Raw genomic sequence first — 19,688 nt, forward strand, 5'->3', positions numbered from 1 at the left:
AAGCGACAATATCTGCATTGATTCCTTTTGTCCTTGTCAACAATACATTGCCGGTTGAATCTATCAGAGACAAGAAAAGGTAAATGTATAAAGCATTAATAAAGCATCACTCTGATTACAAAGAAGAAAATCAACTGATCTGGCCTGTCAGAATAATTTCTATAACCACAGACTTTCTTCTTCTGTTGTTTTTTTTTTAATTATTTTTCATTAATAAGTTTTGAGAGCTGTTTCATACCTGCTCAGTTTGCATGAATATATGTGTGTGTATAAACACATGTATGCATTGGAATGGGCAAGCGTGGAAAATTTTGGAGTTGTAAGCATCATTTACACCTCAGGTTACTTTGAGATATGTCAGTAACTGGCTGTATCGAAAAAAAAATGGTGTGGTCGGTGGATGCGGGGGGAGGGGGGGCGAAGAAAAGCTACAAATAGAAAAAGGAAAGGACAACCAAGGAAAATGCCAAGTGTCACTGGCATGGAGGAGCCCTCAACTGCAAAATCAGTACCCTTGGCTGGCAAAGTTTACTCCTTCTGGGAGATAACAAGGAACAAGTTACATATTGCATCATTACAGATGACAATCTAAACAGGAAATGGGAGGAAAATTTCCTAACAACGCAATGAAATAAAGACATGAGGAAACACACAGAGCGTGACACTGCAAGAAGGCGTACCCAAGCTCTCATGCATACCTACATGTGTACCTAAGGGGAATGTATATGAGGCATCTCCTCCTCTCCCTGTTTCCTTCTGCCTTTTTGTTGTGCATGTGTTTGTTAGATAAACAGACCTATGTTTTGCAGAGGTCTCCTTAGGATCACTTGTATCAACGTTTGTCACACCACTTTAAGGTATGTCTATGCTATATCACTGTGGTATGTCTATAAGGGAAAGATTTCCTTATAAGAGTATTAAGCAACCATGGAAGAATGTAGCAAACAACACTTAAAGTAACCAGCATCTCTTACAAAACCTTTTCTTTCAGTGATTTGTCTAAACTCATAGAGGTTTAAATATATTCTGTGTGCAGCTTAAAACTGACATTTTATGGACTCGTGCATGCACAGGGTGATTCGCCAAACATAGTGCACAGTCCTGCAGTATGATAATTTGGGCAGCCAGGCATCCAGAAATTAGCAGATTGCCATTCAGACTGGCAGGGGGAAAAATGGTGTCACCCAAAGTGGGAAGATGTGCAGATGTGCTTGTGCAGTCTTTAAAACAAAACTCAAAAATCTTAGACTTTCTATTCAAAAACATAATAAAAAAATTTTGAAAGGAACTCTTAGAAAATAGTTAAGAACTACACTTTTCACATTGCCAGTGAAAGTCTGAGAATTTTTTCTTTTTTTTTTCTTTCTCAGGAGATGACCTTTGTAATTATAAATAAAAGAGTGAAACAGCTCGAGTGGTGTAATGATATCAACAATATCAACAGACATCTGGAATGTAGAATGTGTTGTGTCAAGTAGTTTTGAATAAAGGATATTTTGTCCAAATCATGAGTATATTCCATGAATCACATGCTCATCAAAAGTGCTATTTGGAATTCCTTAAGAAAAAGCCGAAAATACCCCTACATAGCTCTGAAAAGTCTGAAAAGGTCCGACGGTAATTTTTACTTAAATTCATTAATTTAGTGCCTCTAGATGAACTTTTTTAAATACCTGCATGTATAGACATGGTTTTTGCGTATACTGCGTCTAAAGAATCCCTTGCATCCATCACAGCTGGAAGCACCGTAGTGTTTTCCGGTCGCTCGGTCTCCACATATTGCACAGACACTACTGACTCCATTGTCAGCGGCATTCATGTTGACAGCTTCTCCTGAACTGTCTGAGAAGAGGCAAGAACAACATACGTAGTTACGAACAAGACTTTCAACAACCACCTCATGAACAATTTGTGCTTAAATAGAGGCTTTTTTCTGGCCTTTTCTCTTTTAACTACTACTTACTATTTACATAGCATTACATCTGGTTCTTATTCAAATGAACACTTTCAAAGTTATAGAGAGTTTAGCAGAATTTACGCCGTTTGCAACACCAAATAATTTTAACCTAAACTCTTTCCAACTAAAAGGGGTTAAAAATTAAAGTGGAACTCTGCATATATAATTATGTGTACATTCTTACTACCATGAAGAGGAACTTTGGCACAAAGCAGTGCTGCCTAGTAAGCTGGCAAAGACCTCATGTATCAGTTCTCATAGGAGCTGGCAATAACTGGAAGCTATCATGCAAATATACAACTGTATACGTGTCAAAAAAAAAAAAAAGACAATTATTGCATAGTACTTAATGAAAAAAAGCATGCTAAGAGAACTGTCTAAGTGTTATTTCCTTGAGGAAATTTTCCAAAGGAACATTGGTGCACTTTACTTGCACAAGAGAATATTAGCTATGTGATTAACAATTAGTCACTGAATATTGTAAATAATACCAAAGAAATTCACCTGAAATCAAAATGGACATATTTATTCTTTGAGTCACAATGTTTAACAGATGTGTTCAAAGAAATAATTGCAAAATAGCTTTTTCTGTTATGCTTCTTATTTTATGAAAGGAAAGCTGTTTGCAGTATGCCCTAAATGTTTGTAATTGTTCAGTCAGGGAGACGAGAGTGCCACATTAATTAGTTATTCAAACACACATTCAAAAGTCAATTACCTGAGTTTATGAAGAGTGGACAGGTCAAAAAGTAAAACTGTTAATATCGATACATGTTATTCATATTGTACTAGATCCAACTGAAACGTATTACACAAATATATTATTAAATTTTCATTGCGTCCTGAAGAGCTTACCATTTAAACAGCGTTCTTTAGACAAAGGGAGAAGAAGCAATATTTTTTTTCAGTTTTACAGAGACATAATTGATAGGAATTATATTAAAAATTGATTAAATAAAAATGAAATCTTAAAGGTAAGAATTCAGTGTTGGAAAGATTTTATTTTAAAAAAAGGCTTGTCATGATTGGAAAATTATTTTTAAAAATGGGTTACAGAATTACATTGGCTAGAAAAATATAAAACCTTTCATTTGAAGTTTTGTAATTTTGCATCATAATTATACAGCAGAATAATTAAAAATAAGATTAAAATTTAATTATGAAATATTTCATAGCAACATAAGTTGTGTATAAAGATACTTATTTCCCTTGGTACTCCTTGTCTGGGAAATTGACCTGATTTTGCAAAATTCCTTGATTTCAACAGAACTGCATAATCTGCCTGAATGTAGCTTGTTTCTTTATTAATTAGAAACTTCTCTGAATGTTTCTAATTAATTTAGACAGCTAGAAAAGACACATAGGAAGGTTCTGAAGAGGCAGCTTTCAGTTCCAGCCTAGCACTGTAGCTACAAGACAATGCTTTTATAAATTCTATAAGAAAATACTCAGGTTAAACCCAAAGCAAGCTCGAAACAGGAAAGGGGTACACCTAATAACTAATAATAATCAAACTAATCACTTACAGTGAATAATTTAACTAGCTCTATCATGAACACATAATGCAACGCAGCATAACCTCCTGAATCTGCTTTCCCATTTTATGTAATATTAACAGATCTGAAAGGGTGCTATTCAGCAAAAAACAAATGACCAATGAAATTGCTCATAATAAAACAAAAAGCAGAGAAATCATCTAAAACTTGCATAATCATTGTTGATAGCTTCCAAATCACTTAGGGCATAAAGGTTTGTTTTTTCTTCCTAAATCAACAACCAAATCTACCTTTCTGTTTACTAAGCTTGCTGTAAAGTAACATCAGAAATTCAGATAAAACTTCAAGCCCAACAATAAAAACTAACTTAGGTTGTATACGGCAGGAATACGCGGAAATGCAGGTGCTAAGTATTTTTCCTGGAAATCACTAAATATTTGTTCTGTCTTTTAAAAAAGTATACTACAATAGATCTATGAATTATACCTTATGATACAATAAAACAATTTTAAAGTATATTAGAAGATTTGGAAAGCCATTTTAGAGTAGTTTAATTTGCCTGCTACTTTTCTTCACTTTAACAGACTGACGTTTCCTTTTTTTTTTTGATCAGTACTCAATGATGGCAGAGTGAAACGGTGTGCTTCTTATTTCAAGCATAACTTATTGATACAATTTCTCAAAAATTTATTGCATTAAAAATTCCAAGTAAAGTGTTACATTAGACAAACACAAATAGTTTTTCTCATCTAAACATTAGCCTCTAGAAAGCCAATGTAATTTTTTTAAAGAATCACTCTTATTCATATATACACATACCTAAAAAGGCTAGATTAACATGTAAATAAATAAAATATTAGTCAAACAGTTAGAGATAAGGCATCAAGAAACAGTAGCTATTTTTTTTTCACAAGCCTCTGGATAACTTTTTTTCTGTCCTTCTGTATGTTATATACAAAATATAGTTTCATGTCCAAACTGTCAATACTAGTTACTCAGTTGTCTTACAGTAAATAAAACAACTGCTGAATACACAGTTTTCTTCCTTTGATTAACTGACTGGTGACAGTAGTTCAGTTACTTTATTACATATAACTTAACTTCTCTTTTATTTTCCTTAATAGTAAAGAATTATAATGTTATTAACTTAGTTAGTGATGAAGTGTAAAAAAGCAGATTTGTAGTCTGAAAACAACCCCCAAATGCTCCATTAATAAAACATTTAGCTAACACCTTATAGCATTACTGAACTTCACTTTTTCTGTTAACTGGCTTGATTTTGCATCATGAAGCAGAACTCACCATTGCCATTATAAAGAATCTGCATAGTTTCAAACTCCAGTGCCGTATACGTCGGATCTAAAACTTCACTGTAATTTGCCATTTCCATGTCTAGTACTGGTTCCAAGAGCCTCATCATCGAATGCAAAACCAGTGAAAAAGCTGCTCAAATGCACAACCTTCCCATTCTGTTTCACAGTGATTGATAATCCAAAGTTAACTATAACTATGTGTCACTTACGTGCTGCAATGGGAGGAGCTGGAAAACTGCTTCTGCATGCTATATTTTACCTGGTGTTTTTTTTTTCTTTTATGATACAGTGCAACCCTTCTGATAATCTTGGAATGCTTTATGGAATAGCCCTATCAGGAGTTGTACTGGTTCCAGTTCTTGAGTGAACCCAAGGACATGCAGGAAGCTTCCCATCTCCTATGCCCTGCTACACAGTTTGTTTTCAATGTGCCATAGAAATGGTCCTAAACAAAGCACTCTCATTGTTCTGTGTGGAGAGACTGTAGGTTCACATGCCATTTTGCTCTCCCTCTTCAGAACAATAAAGAAGTGTGATATGATTATGGACTATATTCATACCCAAAACATCCACCATCATATTTTTTTACAACTGTTAGTGTGTTTAACAGCGGCAACGAGCTGTAGGCACGCTTAACCAAGACCTCAAGCAACACAGGCTCTACAGCAATGCCAGTTTATAGATCCCCTCCACCACACACTGTGTTGTGACGGCTCTAGGCAGTGGACCTAGGACACTCAGAAGGTGGCTTCCAGCTCTAACACTTCTTCATACAAGATGTGATGGCAGCATGTTGTTTTCAAGCACCATTCAGATCATTCACCTGCTCTGAAAAAAAGAATCTCTGCGTAGGTCCGCTGCTCACCAGTTGGTACACATGGCATGTACAAACCCAGTTAAAAACCCTCCTGCAAAGCCGCTTGAATTTGTGCAAAAAGATAGCTGAATTTCACTTGCTAAGCAGGTGCTTTTAATTGTTAGATAGCAGAATTTCCAATGCTATTACTTCTCAATGAATTCTTTACAGAAAACTACCCTTTACACTGCTGAACAACAGATTAATTAATTAAAGTTTACAGGTATAGGAAAACTGCCCAGTTTATGTTTAATTAACAGGAGCCAGTAACTATACACACAGCATTGAAATGCTTATTTGAATGGAAAGAGGGCCTGCCGCTGCTGCTCAGTAAAAGTAGCTGTAAAATGGCACCATAAAACAACTAATTAAAAAAAAAAAAAAAAAGCAATTGATGACAGACAAGTTACCAATGAAGAAGGAAAATTTACAGGAAAAGACCTAGAAAAAAAAGCCTTTCAAAATTCTTCCTTCTAATTTCCAAGTCCCCAGGGCTACCTGAGAGGCACAAATCCTGTCTCCTTGTGGACACACAGATGCAGTCTCAAGCAAGTTCGCCTCCTGACTCCAGTGGAGTCCAGTGACATAATTATGGTAACAGGATTCTAGTATAAGTCACAGAGAGCTATCCCAAAACCGAAGAGCATTTACAATCACGTTACCGCTTACCAGATTTTGGAGGGTCTCCACAGGGGCTGTCCCTTTCAACCTACTGCTATTCCTTTTTCTTTAAACCACTCATCCATTATTATATTCAATAAGATATCAAAAAACTGTAAAAGTTGCTACTTTAAAAAGGGCAAACCTATAACGTTCTGCCTTCCTATGAATAGCATATTTATTAACAACCAATGTAACTACAAATACTTCCTATACACTACAGAAGACAAATAAAATATGGGAATTTTATAAGATATTTAAGGTTATGACTGAAATGTTAGACTATTTCATGCCTACAATCATGGAAGAAATTCTACTCAGAAAGTATCATTTCACAGTACTGGAAGTGTACAAAGTTTCACTGTCTTTAACCATAGCTAGTATTTTTTTGTTTTTCTTAAAGAAGCATATTAAATTGAGATTGATGAAAAGCTATTTGTTGACAGTCCATATTTGTTTAGGAAATCACAGTAGTTTCATCATGAGATGGAATAATTTTATACTACCCAATGGCTCAGTCTGAAGTTTCTTCAGTAGCAGAATTTGTTACATTTGCTACAACAATTTGTTGTATTTATATAGTATTTACTACAAAACTAGTTACTAGCTACATGACAAATGATTCACTGCATTAAATATACTACTTAAAATAATATACAAAGGCTTATATGTTAACCAGAATTATCTTTTGTTCCTTAGTGCATACGTTTTGATAAGATTTTCTATAAATAATCTCTGAGGTTTTCATACCAAAATTGTGTGCTGCATGAATACAAACATATCTAAGACTAGCTGAGTCTTATTTCAAAACTCCAGTCCCAAAAACATTCTGGCATATGAGTAAATTTAAAATAAAGGAATGAATGTAAGATGGAAGATATCATGTATGACATGATCAAATCCTGCTATTCCCTCCGCTGTTAACAGAACTTCTTCAGTGCTGCCAAAACAAGTCCCTCAGTGACTACTAAAGAGAGGGAATGAATTGACCCTTCATACTTCTGTCATATAAAACCTCATTTCAATTGATTTTTTAATATGGAAAAATGTGCACTACAGGAAAGATGTTCTTTATACTATTTTTTTCCTGTTTCGCTAAGGAAACTTCTTACAGTCAAATCTTGCATTTGTAAAAATCTGCTTTCTGGGGGATTTTTGGCATCATGAAGTAAATCATGAACAATTAATGTATACTAAATGACTACTGTAAAATATTAATATGCTTTCTTTCTGCCTTAGGTGGATCAGAATGCAGTCCTGGAATTAGAGCAGTTGAGGAAAGCAGCTAATGATGAACAGCTTTTGGTCCTATGTCAGTCCAAGCTTTATAATGTACACTTGTATTCAGAACCCGACACAGAGATTTCTTTACATATTGGACACCTGCACCGTTTTTTGAATTCTGAATGACCTTGCAGCTTGTTGTATGAGATGTTCTTTCAAATTCTAAGTCAAGTCATCTACTACTGACAGTGAAGAAATATCAGCCTTAGGTAAGCAGAAGTTTTAAATTTGTATAATTACTCAAACTGTGAACCACTCCTTTGAGATAAATGATACTGTAAACTTGAATGAGAAATGATTTTTCAAAATAAATTTTGCAGTAATTGTGAAGAAAGAGAAAGCTACACAATCATGGTTTTGTTCATGTGATTTTGTTGGGTTTTTTCTTTAAATCTGATGACCTTACAATCACATACAGAAAGCATTCCTATCTTATCTTTAAGACTATTAACTCTGTTAATTGTTCAGCTCTCCATATTAAATGTAATCATTTCTTCTGATTGTGGTATAAAACAGAACACGCGCTAATAAAACCAAGGTTATTTCCATAAAAGGCTTCCTGAAAATAAAAACAAATCTCAAACTACTACCACCACTGAAAACAGTTTTGGTTTCCTTTTTTTTTTTAAAAAAAAAAGTAGCAAAAAAGTAGCAATATGTCCTTTTATCATTCCAACTTAGAAAGAAATGTAGGTCCCCAGAAGAAAGTCTTAATTTAAAGGTTTGGGGTTTTTTTCTTGTTTCCCATGTGTTCTGAGTAAGGAACACAGCTCCACAGTATTTCTTGGTTGTACAGTCAGTTGTGGTGGACATACTTGGAAGGCATCCTGGTTTTGTCAATAAGCTGCCATATTTACCTAGTGTGTTGATAAAACACACATTTTGATATGTCTCCCCTCCGGTTTGCTGGTGAAACAGGGTAAGCAGGGATTCTGTACTAACCAACCCTAACGAAACCATAGGAGCTGAGCCAGAACATCTCCTTACTACCGTAAACTCAGACAAAGATGTCCAAGTTAGAGGGTGTATTTGCCAAAAGCTTGCTACCTCGGAAACGGTGTGCAAACTTCCGCACGCCAGCAGGGAATCTCATCTTCAGCTTACAAATTCACACGTCCGTGTAATACCAGAGACTGAGTGTCCCTCTCCTGTAACACACCCTCAGTGGCAGGGAGAACACTGCCAGTCATTGTCACATCATCTCTGCTGCCACGCACCCCCACGTATTTCATAAATTCATTCCTGAGCAATGACTGGGAAATGTTTACTTGTATTCTAAAACATATAGAATTATGACGTTTGACATGAAAAGATTTGTAACACTGTAGTATTACTTTATTTGATAGAGATCGCTGGCTTTTTGTTTTTTAAATAAAAATGTTAGATGGAACAGATCTAAAAATTAGTGATAAAATCTAAATATGTATTACCAAACTTCTTAGACTTCTTGGAAAATAAACAGCTTTTTGTGCTTAAGACCTAAATACCACGATGGAAACATGGCTACAGTCCTCTACAACTTTAAAACATTAGAGCAAGTCTCTTACAATTGTCATGCCCCCCTTCCCGCCCTCCAAAAAAAAAGTTCAGAGCTAAACAAGGACAAAGTTGTCTTTGAGCTGGTTAATGTTAAAGGATTTTACAGAACAATTTGTGAATCACGAGAGTAAATGTACAGCACAACAACTGCTTCCAGTAAGATGATCAAAGGCACCATCTCATATGCACTTCTCAAACTCAGCATCAACTATCAGCTTTGCTGAGTAAATTTATGGTACTTAGATGCTTCTGTGCCTTTTCATTTCGCATCTTCCTTTTGACTTTGTCCTAAAAATATAGTGGTTAAATAAAACACTAGAAAAATTGTTAAAGCAACCAGAATTGAATAACAGGTTTTCACGGCACACTTATTAAGCAAGGTGGTAAGATTAGCTGCAACAAATCACGCCAGGTGAAACGTAAATACAAATCTTTGTGGGAAATCTAGGCTAAGCCTGTTTCCATTACACACATTTTCAGACACTTAGACCACCCCAGGCATTCTATAAAAACGAGATTCTTGCACATATTGAATCTGCCTCTTTTTTCATTTGAATTGGTGATTCATTATGTTGAGCTCCACTGTATCATAGAGCAAAAAATACATAGCTTTCTTTTATAAGTTATGATGAGGGTTGTTTTTTCTTTTTTTCATTTTGGCATAACAGGGAACAGACTGTTATTGTGAGGTCTGAATTGTCTTTATATTTACACTTTGGGGCTTCATAAAGTATCCGTCCTTCAGAACACCCAGCTACAACTTCAACAGCCATGAATATGAATAAACACAGAAAACAAAGACCATGCCTGGCTTCTGACTTGTCAAACACTCTGGACCCACACTATTCAGCACGTTTTTCAAGATGGAAATAATCCCAAAATAGTTATGAAGATGTCAATGAGCAGTCTACATCAGAGTTTCAAAGCTGAGTAAGAGACTTAATACTCCAAATTCTATGAAGTGCAATTTACCATTTTAATCTCGCATCCACTAAGATCTTTGCCCTGTCTGTAACTTGAGGGGAAATATCAAAGGAATATGAAAGCTCTAAAATATTTTGAGCCTGAAGAATAGTTGCTGCAGGATAATTTTGAAGATAATTTACAGTGGCTGAGAATATAGCCCACTTTCAGATCCTCCCTCCCTATTCCAAATATCAGCCTCTGCAGCTTATTCTAAAAGGATAAATGATTTATTCACTTTATATACCACATTGTCATTCGGGGGATATGCTGCTAGCATAGCAACAGTAATATAGTGGTGCCATATGCAAAGGGAAGATGTTACATCCACTGCTTAAGTTCAAGGTAAAAGTTTATCTGATTTTATTTATCACTTACACGTGTGCACATCCACCAGTGAGTGCCTTGGGTAGCATCTCACAAAATGCAAGACACATTCCAGTCCGTGAACCCTTCGCTGTGCTCTCTCTAATAGAAAGGTTTGTTCTGAGGCTGATTCTCATATTCACTGCATTCAACCACAACTGGCACAGATCAAAATTATTAAGATATCTTCTGCATTTTCCAGATGTCCTTTGCTACTTTCTGTCAGTGGTTTAATGAAACCAGTGGTGCATGTGGGTGTGGTGGTCCTGCAGTTGCCGTCTCCAGCCCTTGATTACCTACCAGATTCAGGAAGACTTTGCTATTGTTATTATTTCACTTCTTCATTATTCTCATGTTGCAGTGAATTTCTTAACTAAGGAGAGCTGGATTACACCTATGACAACCCCGTGTCAGCAGCTAATAACTTTAAAACTTTCCTCTGAGAGTTCTCAGCCTTCAGTTTAGCATAGGACAGCCTTTCACCAAATAACATCACAGCTGAAGAGAAGGAAATAGTCCAGGAAAAGCCATCTCATAGCCAAGACATCATACATGGACCAATGCATATAGGTCACCACAAAATGTCAACTAGTAGCTGTGCAACTGCGCTGATGGAGAGCAGTGTGTCTGGGTGATGGAAGAGGCAAGGCCATAATGGTAGTCTGTTGAAGCAGCACATTTCTAAGGGAATATCTAGAGGGATAGTTGATGGCCGAATGGAAGCCTGATGACAGTTAGTCAAAAAGAAGGCTGAGGGGCAACCTCATTGCTCTCTACAGCTTCCTGAGGAGGGGAAGAGGAGAGGGAGGTGCTGAGCTCTTCTCTGTAGTATCCAGTGACAGGATGTGTGGGAATTGTTCAAAGCTGTGCCAGGGGAGGTTTAGACTGGACATGAGGAAGAATTTCTTTACTAAGAGGGTGCTCAAACACTGGAACAGGCTTCACAGAGAGGTGGTCAATGCCCCAAACCTGTCCGTGTTTGAGAAGACAGTTGGACAATGCCCTCGACACCATGCTTTAACTTTTGGTCAGCCCTGAATTGGTCAGGCAGTTGGGCTAGATGATTGTTGTACGTCCCTTCTGACTGAAACAGTCTAGTCTGGTTTAATCTAGTCTAGTCCAGTCTATTCAGTCAGAACACAGTATGCCAGGTACAGGGGTTAGGAGGTAAAGACTGAGGACAGAGTAGTCATATTCCTTTACCTAGCTATTCCAGGAGGCTGCCCACAGTAGACTGCAACATTTGTAGACATCAAATGTTATGCACATTTCAAATCTTGGTTTATATATACATATGTGTATAAGTATGCGTATATGTATAGATGTACACACAGGAATTTATTCACAGTGTTTTTGTGACAGCTGGATTTGCCTCCTGAATTATCATCGATTATATCTACAAAAGTGGATTTGACAGGGGGAAGTTCTCCCTCCTACAAACTGGATCCTAGTAATTCTTGATATTGTACTGTCCATGTGCATATTCTCTTCATGAGCTAGTAGTAAATCTGTATTTTGCAACTTCAATCCATTCCTGTGCTTGCTTTGTGTCCAGATTAACAGTAAATTTGCTAATCCTATCTGGGGTTAGCAGGCACTATTAGAAAATTGTGCATTTTCATGGGGAGGAAGATTAAAAAATAGGATACTTTTGCTTTTTACATAGCAACAGATAAGGTTTACTGTTAGGTATGCAAATTACTATTAGGTAGACTTCAGTATTTAATATTTGTATTGGAACTTAATATTCTTCAGTTCATTTTATTCTTGAAAACTCACAATAACCATGAACTGTTGCCAGCTTAAAGGATTTCTGAAGCACAGAGTTTTGTGGTGAGATTTGCTGAGTTACAGTTAAATGACTGGAGTCCCTTGTTAATTATTTGCTTAAATCAGGTAACTTATTATTTTCTGATACACACAGGAAAATTAATCAGAGACTTGTCCTGGAGAGCAGAATGAAATGAGAAGAAAAGAGGAAAGAGTTCAGGTATAAGATAAAACTAAACCATTGTGATATCGATAAGCAAGACTAAACACTTTTGTTCAGTCATCCCCAGGTGATTAGTAATTTCTTAACAAGCCTCCTTGGCAGGTTTTTATGCAAACTTGCTCATAAGCAATGTTTTATATAGCCAGTTAGATAAATTTTACTTACAATTTATCCACATTTATCTTGAGAAATACCATATAATGAGATTATTTTTTTCACAGATAACCACCCTTGCCTTTGTCATACACAATAAAAGAGTTCAAAAAAAGGTTAACCAGTATCAAGGCAAGGTTTGTTTGGGAGGATTTTTCAGTTTGACCAGAATCTTTCTTTTCTGTGTCATGAATTAATCACAGGAAGTCTTCTAATTTCTATATTCTATCCCCTGCTGAATGAGTTATATATTCTACATAATGTTTCAAAACAAACTCAGTACACTTCTGCCCATGCTAGTGACTATATAACTCTTGGTCCTACATAAAAGGCTAATTAAATAACTGAATGGTCAGACAAGTCCCATTATTTTCAGTTACTCTGTCTAAAATTAAAATTTTTAACTAGAGTCTGAACTGACTCATCACATTCCTTTAGAAAGAACGTTGTGTCAACACACTTGACTTAACTCTTCCAAGACACTAGCATGGTTATGCTTAGCTTGACAAGTTCTCTCATTTTCATTGTTAGAAAAATCAGTTAATGAGAAGTTCAGAGCATGTTAAAGCCTATGAGTTTAAACTGAAAGTATGAAAAAGGGACAGAAAATATGAAATACTACCTGAATAAAGGAACAACACAAAAGCATAAAGGCACATATTCTGTTTTGATGATATTTTGGATCAGTTCTTTAAAGTATCAAAATTACTCGATTTTATGCATCAAATATACAAGGCCAAGTGCAAGGTCCTACATCTGGGTCGGGGCAATCCCAAGCACAAATACAGGCTTGGCGGGGAATGGCTGGTGAGCAGCCCTGAGGAGAAGGACCTGGGTGTGCTGATTGACCAGAAGCTCAGCATGAGCCACCTATGTGCAATTGCAGCCCAGAAGGCCAACCGGATCCTGGACTGCATCAAAAGAAGTGTGGCCAGCAGGTCAAGGGAGGTGATTCTGTCCCTCTACTCCACTCTTGTGAGACCCCACCTGGAGTACTGCATCCAGCTTTGGAGTCCTCAACATAAGAAAGACATGGACCTGTTGGAGCGTGTCCAGAGGAGAGCCATGAGGATGATCCGAGGGCTGGAGCACCTCTCCTATGAGGAGAGGCTGAGAGAGTTGGGGCTGTTCAGCCTGAAGAAGAGAAGGCTCCGGGGAGATCTTATTGCGGCCTTCCAGTACCTAAAGGGGGCCTACAGGAGAGCTGGGGAAGGACTTTTTACTAGGACATGTAGTGATAGGATGAGGGGGAATGGCTATAAACTGGAAGAAAGTTTAGATTAAACATTAGGAAGAAGTTTTTCACTTTAAGGGTGGTAAGGCACTGGAACAGATTGCGCAGAGAGGTTGTTGAGGCCCCATGCCTGGAGGTGTTCAAGGCCAGGCTGGTCTAGTGGGAGGTGTCCCTGTCTATGGCAGGGGGGTTGGAACTCAATGATCTTCAAGGTCCTTTCCAACCTAAACCATTCTATGATTCTATGAAATGTATATGAAGATTTTTAGAATAACTCATCTCCTGGGGAGGCATGCATGTAAAATACCCTGATTTTCAAAGGGACGCTTTTCCCTCTGAAAACTATAATATATTACAGGATTGAGTACTGATGAAAATATAGCTCATAAAGCATATCAAAACCAACAATCCAAAGCTTCTAAAAATCCTAAACTGGACCATTGCACTAGGTCATAAACCAAGAAATTTCACATTAAAATCATTACATTATTTCCCTTAAGAGAAGAGTCATTCCTGGTTTCAGCAAACATGAAGTGACAACAGTCTCTCCTTGAAAATACAAACAACAGAGCTGTCCAAAGAATCAGGGAGGCCCTAGACACTTGATATCTTTATGGGCAGAGGCATCTGCACTGTAAGTGCAGTAAATTTAGACCCCAGTGCACATAAAACAGTCATCTGGAGAAGGAGCGTAAGTCTATTCTTTGCTGTACACATACAGATCCGCTCTGCAATTGGCCGGTGGTTATCTCTTAATTTTAACACATGCTAGGTGTGTTCCCAGGTAGGAATAAAACATTAACTACTGTGACTACCAAGAAATACAGTTTTATCTGCTCCCAACAAATTTTTAACACTGATTTTAATAAGTTCAAAATCAGTAAAAGTCCCTTTTAAAAGCTGATGATAAATATTAGAAAAAATGAGATGGGTTGCATCTCTCTGATTAATACAGCCAGAACACTGATCAAGCTGCGCAGGAAAAAATTCACTGGCATAGAAACTATGAAAGAAGCAGTCCTGCAAAGGTGTGCTTAGTCTGTATCTAAAGAACAGGTAAGAGGAAACTTAGAGAAATGGTCATAGGTGCAGTTATGAGTAAAACACAACACAAATCATCAAGATACAATCTGAAAAGTTATGTGTAGCTGCAATAATGTACATTGTTACATGATCAGGTCTACCTTAAATATTACAGATAACAGCTACGTCTGGGTGGGTTTTCTGGATATCAGCAATATTCATGTGGCCATATTCCTTGTTTTTAATATATTCATGTAGGTAGGCTCCATCATTTTACCTGAGAACCTTGCAGTCAGTAACATTATCTCCGTATCTGTGAGAGAAGGACAAACTATATTCCCCTTTTTATGAACACAGAACTGAGGCAAAGGACAAGTAAATACAGTGTTTATGGCACTTGAGTCCACGTGTCTACAATATAGTCATCTGCATGTAAACTAGATGCCTAACTCTCCCTTTCTATACAATGATCGGAAATAGGCACATCTAAACAGATTCATCAATCCTATCTTTAACAGTAGGTTGAATTGAATCACCTCTCCAAACACCCATTTATTCCTACTGGTTGTCTAACCAAAGTGCTCACACAAATGCAACAGAGGTGGATCTACGAAAATGACTTCCCAAAGTCTGAGAAGAGAGCTGAAGGCGGAAACCCTGGATGGAGACCCACGTCCTGCACTATCCACTTAAGCACTTTCTCAAAACTGAAAGTATATCATATAGCCCACCTGCTACAGGTTACGAATGCCAGAAAAAACATCCTTGATCAAATTTTAAAACAAATCCAAAATACTGTTATGTTCCCAGTTCACACAATGAATGTTTGCTCCAACTTAAGATATATTTCAGAGGGCCTGAGTTTCAGGAAGAGAGTCAGCCAACTTAAAAAGAATGGCCATGTGTCCAATCACAAAATGATGGACACTATATCAAGCAAGGATTAACAGAATCAGCCCCAGGTATCTCTGTGTTTGAGCAAAATGGAGATGTATGTAATATAATCCAAAAATAAGCTAGGTGAAGAACATTCCTCATAACAGAAAGCAACAAAGCAAATGTTGGGTTACCATTCCTAAACGTGGGATAGCTGTCCTGCATGGTCTTGCCTGCAGTCCTGGTTTGTGAATGTGTACACAAAATCCCTTTGACAGCAGAACAGGCCTCTATAAATTCCTTTGGAAGGTACACCAAGCACACAGGCTCAGAGCCTAGCTGATACCTCCTCTGGCCTGGGGAACCTGAAATACAAGGCAGGCAGAGAACACAGGTCAGTTCCCACCTTGCTGAGACACTACTCAGGTGCATCTCCTGGGGCCAGGACTCTGATGCACTTACCCCACAGTGTAGATACAGCCACAGGAACAGCTTTCCACTTGAAGTTAAGCTGCCTTATCAAAGCTACACTCTATGTCAAAAAAAAAAAAAAAAAAAGGAGAAATCACAACTAATATGTTACATTTATCTCAGGAGACACACAAAAATTGTTGCACCCCAAGGTTTTGGTGATTTTTCAAAAAAATGCAGTAAAGATGTACATCTTTTCATCTGATTAAGGAGAAAAAGCAGCTGGGAACCATATTCTCTACTGATTAAATGCCCTGACAACAGCTAAAACTGATTCATCTTCCCGATAACGGTGCTTTAATTAGACACGTGAGAAAATATCTAAGGTGATAGTCCACTTTTGATCACTAAGTTCTGTAAATACATCAGCATTTAAAACGCCTTAGTATTTGAATACCCCTAGCTGATTTGGGAGAATGCAAAAGTAACTTCCTATGAAAACTTAGTCTTTCAACTTCCAAAACCAAACGAAATCATAGCAGAAAAGAATGTCCTAATCAGAAAGAACTGCAGAACAAATTTGTTTAGGATTCAGGAAGGTTGAGTCAGTAGCAGTGGTGTGCAAGGAAACAAAGATGACTTCACTTAGACAGGTGATGAAAAGGTCACTACTGGGTGTATCCTAATCATTTATGTTAAGGTTTTATTACAAATACAACAAATGAGTGATTTGAAAACTTTCAGAATCTGCAGGTGAGTGGAAAAAACAGGGATAACAGGATTTTCTTTTTCGGTGATATAAGGTCTGGAGTTGGAGGCGCTACTGTAGTAGACAGACTGTTATACCTAGCAGCAACAACCCAATCACTGCACCAAAGAGAGTATCAACGCTGGGTGTTTGAAGTAGATGTCTTCCTTGGTCTAATAAAGACGCGACTTCTTGCTAAAACTTGGCGTTGCCTGGGCATTTGAATAAGTACAACTGAAACACTGAAACTTCTTTTTAATGCTATTTTTTGGACAAATAATAAATATTAGGGATAGAAAACATGATAAATATTTTCTAATTGAAGATTGATGTGATTTGTCTCATTTGATCTGCGCAGCATTCTTGGGGGAAAAAAAAAGAGAAACAAAACTACAGCACTGTTGTCTACTGTTGTCTTGGAAGGAAAAGTTAAAAAAATAATCTGAAATCTAACCATTCCTAGGAAGTGTGGCAGAAATAATTACTTTGGGACCCCAAAGTCTTCAGAATCATTGAATCCTGAAAAGACATGAAGATGCAGTCTTTGTGCAAGCAGTTTTATTTTACAACAGTGAAGTTGTATTTTTCATTTGTTAGGAGAGAAAAGCAAAGAGAAGACTCAGAGGTGAAACAGGACACTGGGTTCTTTGCTAATTTCCAAGGCTAAAGAGAATCAAAATGACTAAAGTAGTACTGTAGCAAATTGCGGTGCCATGCTGTTTTGAAGAGAAGAAGGAAGAAAAAGAAGATGAAGAAGACAAAGACGAAGACGAAGAAGATGAAGAAGAAAGGGAAAGGGAAGGGGAAGGGGGAGGGGGAGGGGAAGGGGGAGGGGGAGAGGGAGGGAAAAAGAAAAGGAGGAAAACTTGAAAAACTTGAAAAACTTGAAAAACTTGAAAAACTTGAAAAAGAAAATAAAAAAAATACTACTGTCTCAATGTTATTTCCTGAAAGGGATCTGAATATAAAATTCAGTCAAGAAAGAAGAGATACAGAAGTGACCTAAGAGGTTGGGCATTTGTATGATACTCAATAATCAGTTCTATGAGTCTAAAAGGAGGAACTATATGAAATACCACTACGGACGTGAGGAATCCTGAACAGAGTCTTAATCTGTAATTTCAAGGACCTCAGGAGATCGTCGAGTTCAACTTTCTCCTCAGTGTCATCAGACCAGGTTGCAGGGCTTTATCCAGTCATATCTTAAAATACTTTGAAGAATGGAGACTGCCCAACCTCTCTGGGCACCCTGTTCCTCTGCTGAATGTGGTCCCTCCTGGTCCTTAGAGGGGGAATTTTTCTCCTTACATCAAGCCTGAAATTCTCCTGTTTCAACTTACGTCCATAGCCTCTGTCCTCCCACCCACACCACAGTGAAAAACCTGGCTACATCTTTTCATTAACTGCCTTGAGGTACCAGAGGCTGTTGTGAGGCCCCCTCCCCTAAAGACATCTCATCTCCAGGCTGAAACAGCTCTGGCCCATTAGCTTCTCAACTGGGCAGGTGTTCCAGCCCCTGACCATCTTGGTGGCCCTCCACTTAATTTCCTCCAGTTCATCCATGTTTTTCCTGGAAGAAAAAAGGGGGCAGGGGGGAGGGCAAAACTAGATGCACCGTTTTAGATGCCACTTAAGAAGTGCTGAGTAAAAGGGAATAATCATTTTCCTCGATCCTGCTAATACAGCCCGGGATGCTGTTGGCCCTCTGTTCCCGGGACACACTGCTGGCTCATGCTCTGCTTGCTGTCTACCAAGACCCCTTGGTTCTTCTCAGCAGAGCTTCTCTCCAGCCAGTTCCCTAATTTGTTCCCCAGTTTTCACCCAGTTTCTCAATTGAATTTTTATTCTCTAAGAATCACAACAATTTTCTGGCCTTCCCTGGCTAAATTACTACAGCATTCCGTATTTTTTAGATGTATACATAAATTAAGTTACCATGATGGACTTGGTTTGAAAAGATTGACTTAGCTGTCTCAAACACTTTTCATTAAAATACTGCCTTATCTGTTCACTTAGCCAAAACAAGAAGTCAGCCAGTCGCTTCCACCAGTACTTCTGGACGCATTTCGTAGAGCCAGCAGAACTCCTCTACACCTCCTGCTATCTGTCATTCATCCAACAGTGAATAGCATTTCTGCTTCCATCTGCGCAAGGGGGGGCAGTTAAAAGCTGCCATTACAGCTGGAATTAAGGAGGACTAATGGCTTGCCAGCCACGTTCAGGGCATGAGAATGTAGATCTTGTAGTGGGAGACTAAAAGGAGTTGGTTTGCCCATCTCAGGGAAGTGAAAAGTGAGAGAGTATTCCACAAATAAAACATGCGCAGTAACATCATAGGGGGGGGAAATTATTTAGACAATAAAACAACGCTGCCATAAGAAGAAAGGCATAAATTTGAGGCTGACAAGTGGAAAGCTTCTAAACATAGCAGGGTTACAGCACTGTAACAGACCTCCAGCCAGGTAGGAGAGGGGAGGCATCTAACTGGTTTTAAGACATGGAGAGAAATTTATGAAAGGTATTACATGGGTTGGAGACATCAGCCAAGTTGATGACTCAAGAGATCTCTTCTAATCTTATGTTGCTGAACATTTGCATCATGAATATATTTTCTTAAAGTGGTGAGTACACAATATCAGATGTGTTATTCTAATTATGAATTAAACAAATATAAATGACAGAAAGTTAACCTTAGTGTGATAAGCAATTAACAGAATTATGCTGTGACTGCAGCTGATACATAATTAATAACTGCTGCAAATGATGTTATCCACCTAATTTGCCCAGATTGGAGTAGCATTACTCTTAGGCATGTT

General features: G+C 37.7%; 1 protein-coding gene across 1 annotated transcript in view; it reads right to left on the reverse strand.

The window, feature by feature from the left end:
* HNF4G (hepatocyte nuclear factor 4, gamma) overlaps positions 1 to 4,883 on the reverse strand; it is an 18,942-nt gene extending 14,059 nt beyond the window's left edge. Inside the window, exons 1-3 of the mRNA XM_009891888.1 lie at positions 4,756 to 4,883; positions 1,674 to 1,842; positions 1 to 60 (exon numbers count right to left, since the gene is read on the reverse strand). The exon at positions 1 to 60 is cut by the window's left edge and continues 29 nt beyond it. Of these exons, the coding sequence (XP_009890190.1) occupies positions 1 to 60; positions 1,674 to 1,842; positions 4,756 to 4,873 (347 nt within the window). The 5' untranslated portion in view covers positions 4,874 to 4,883. The remainder of the gene's footprint in view (positions 61 to 1,673; positions 1,843 to 4,755) is intronic.
* Positions 4,884 to 19,688: the final 14,805 nt, after the last annotated feature.

Source organism: Charadrius vociferus, unplaced genomic scaffold (assembly GCF_000708025.1).
Source record: "Charadrius vociferus isolate BGI_N301 unplaced genomic scaffold, ASM70802v2 scaffold15, whole genome shotgun sequence".
NCBI lineage: Eukaryota > Metazoa > Chordata > Aves > Charadriiformes > Charadriidae > Charadrius > Charadrius vociferus.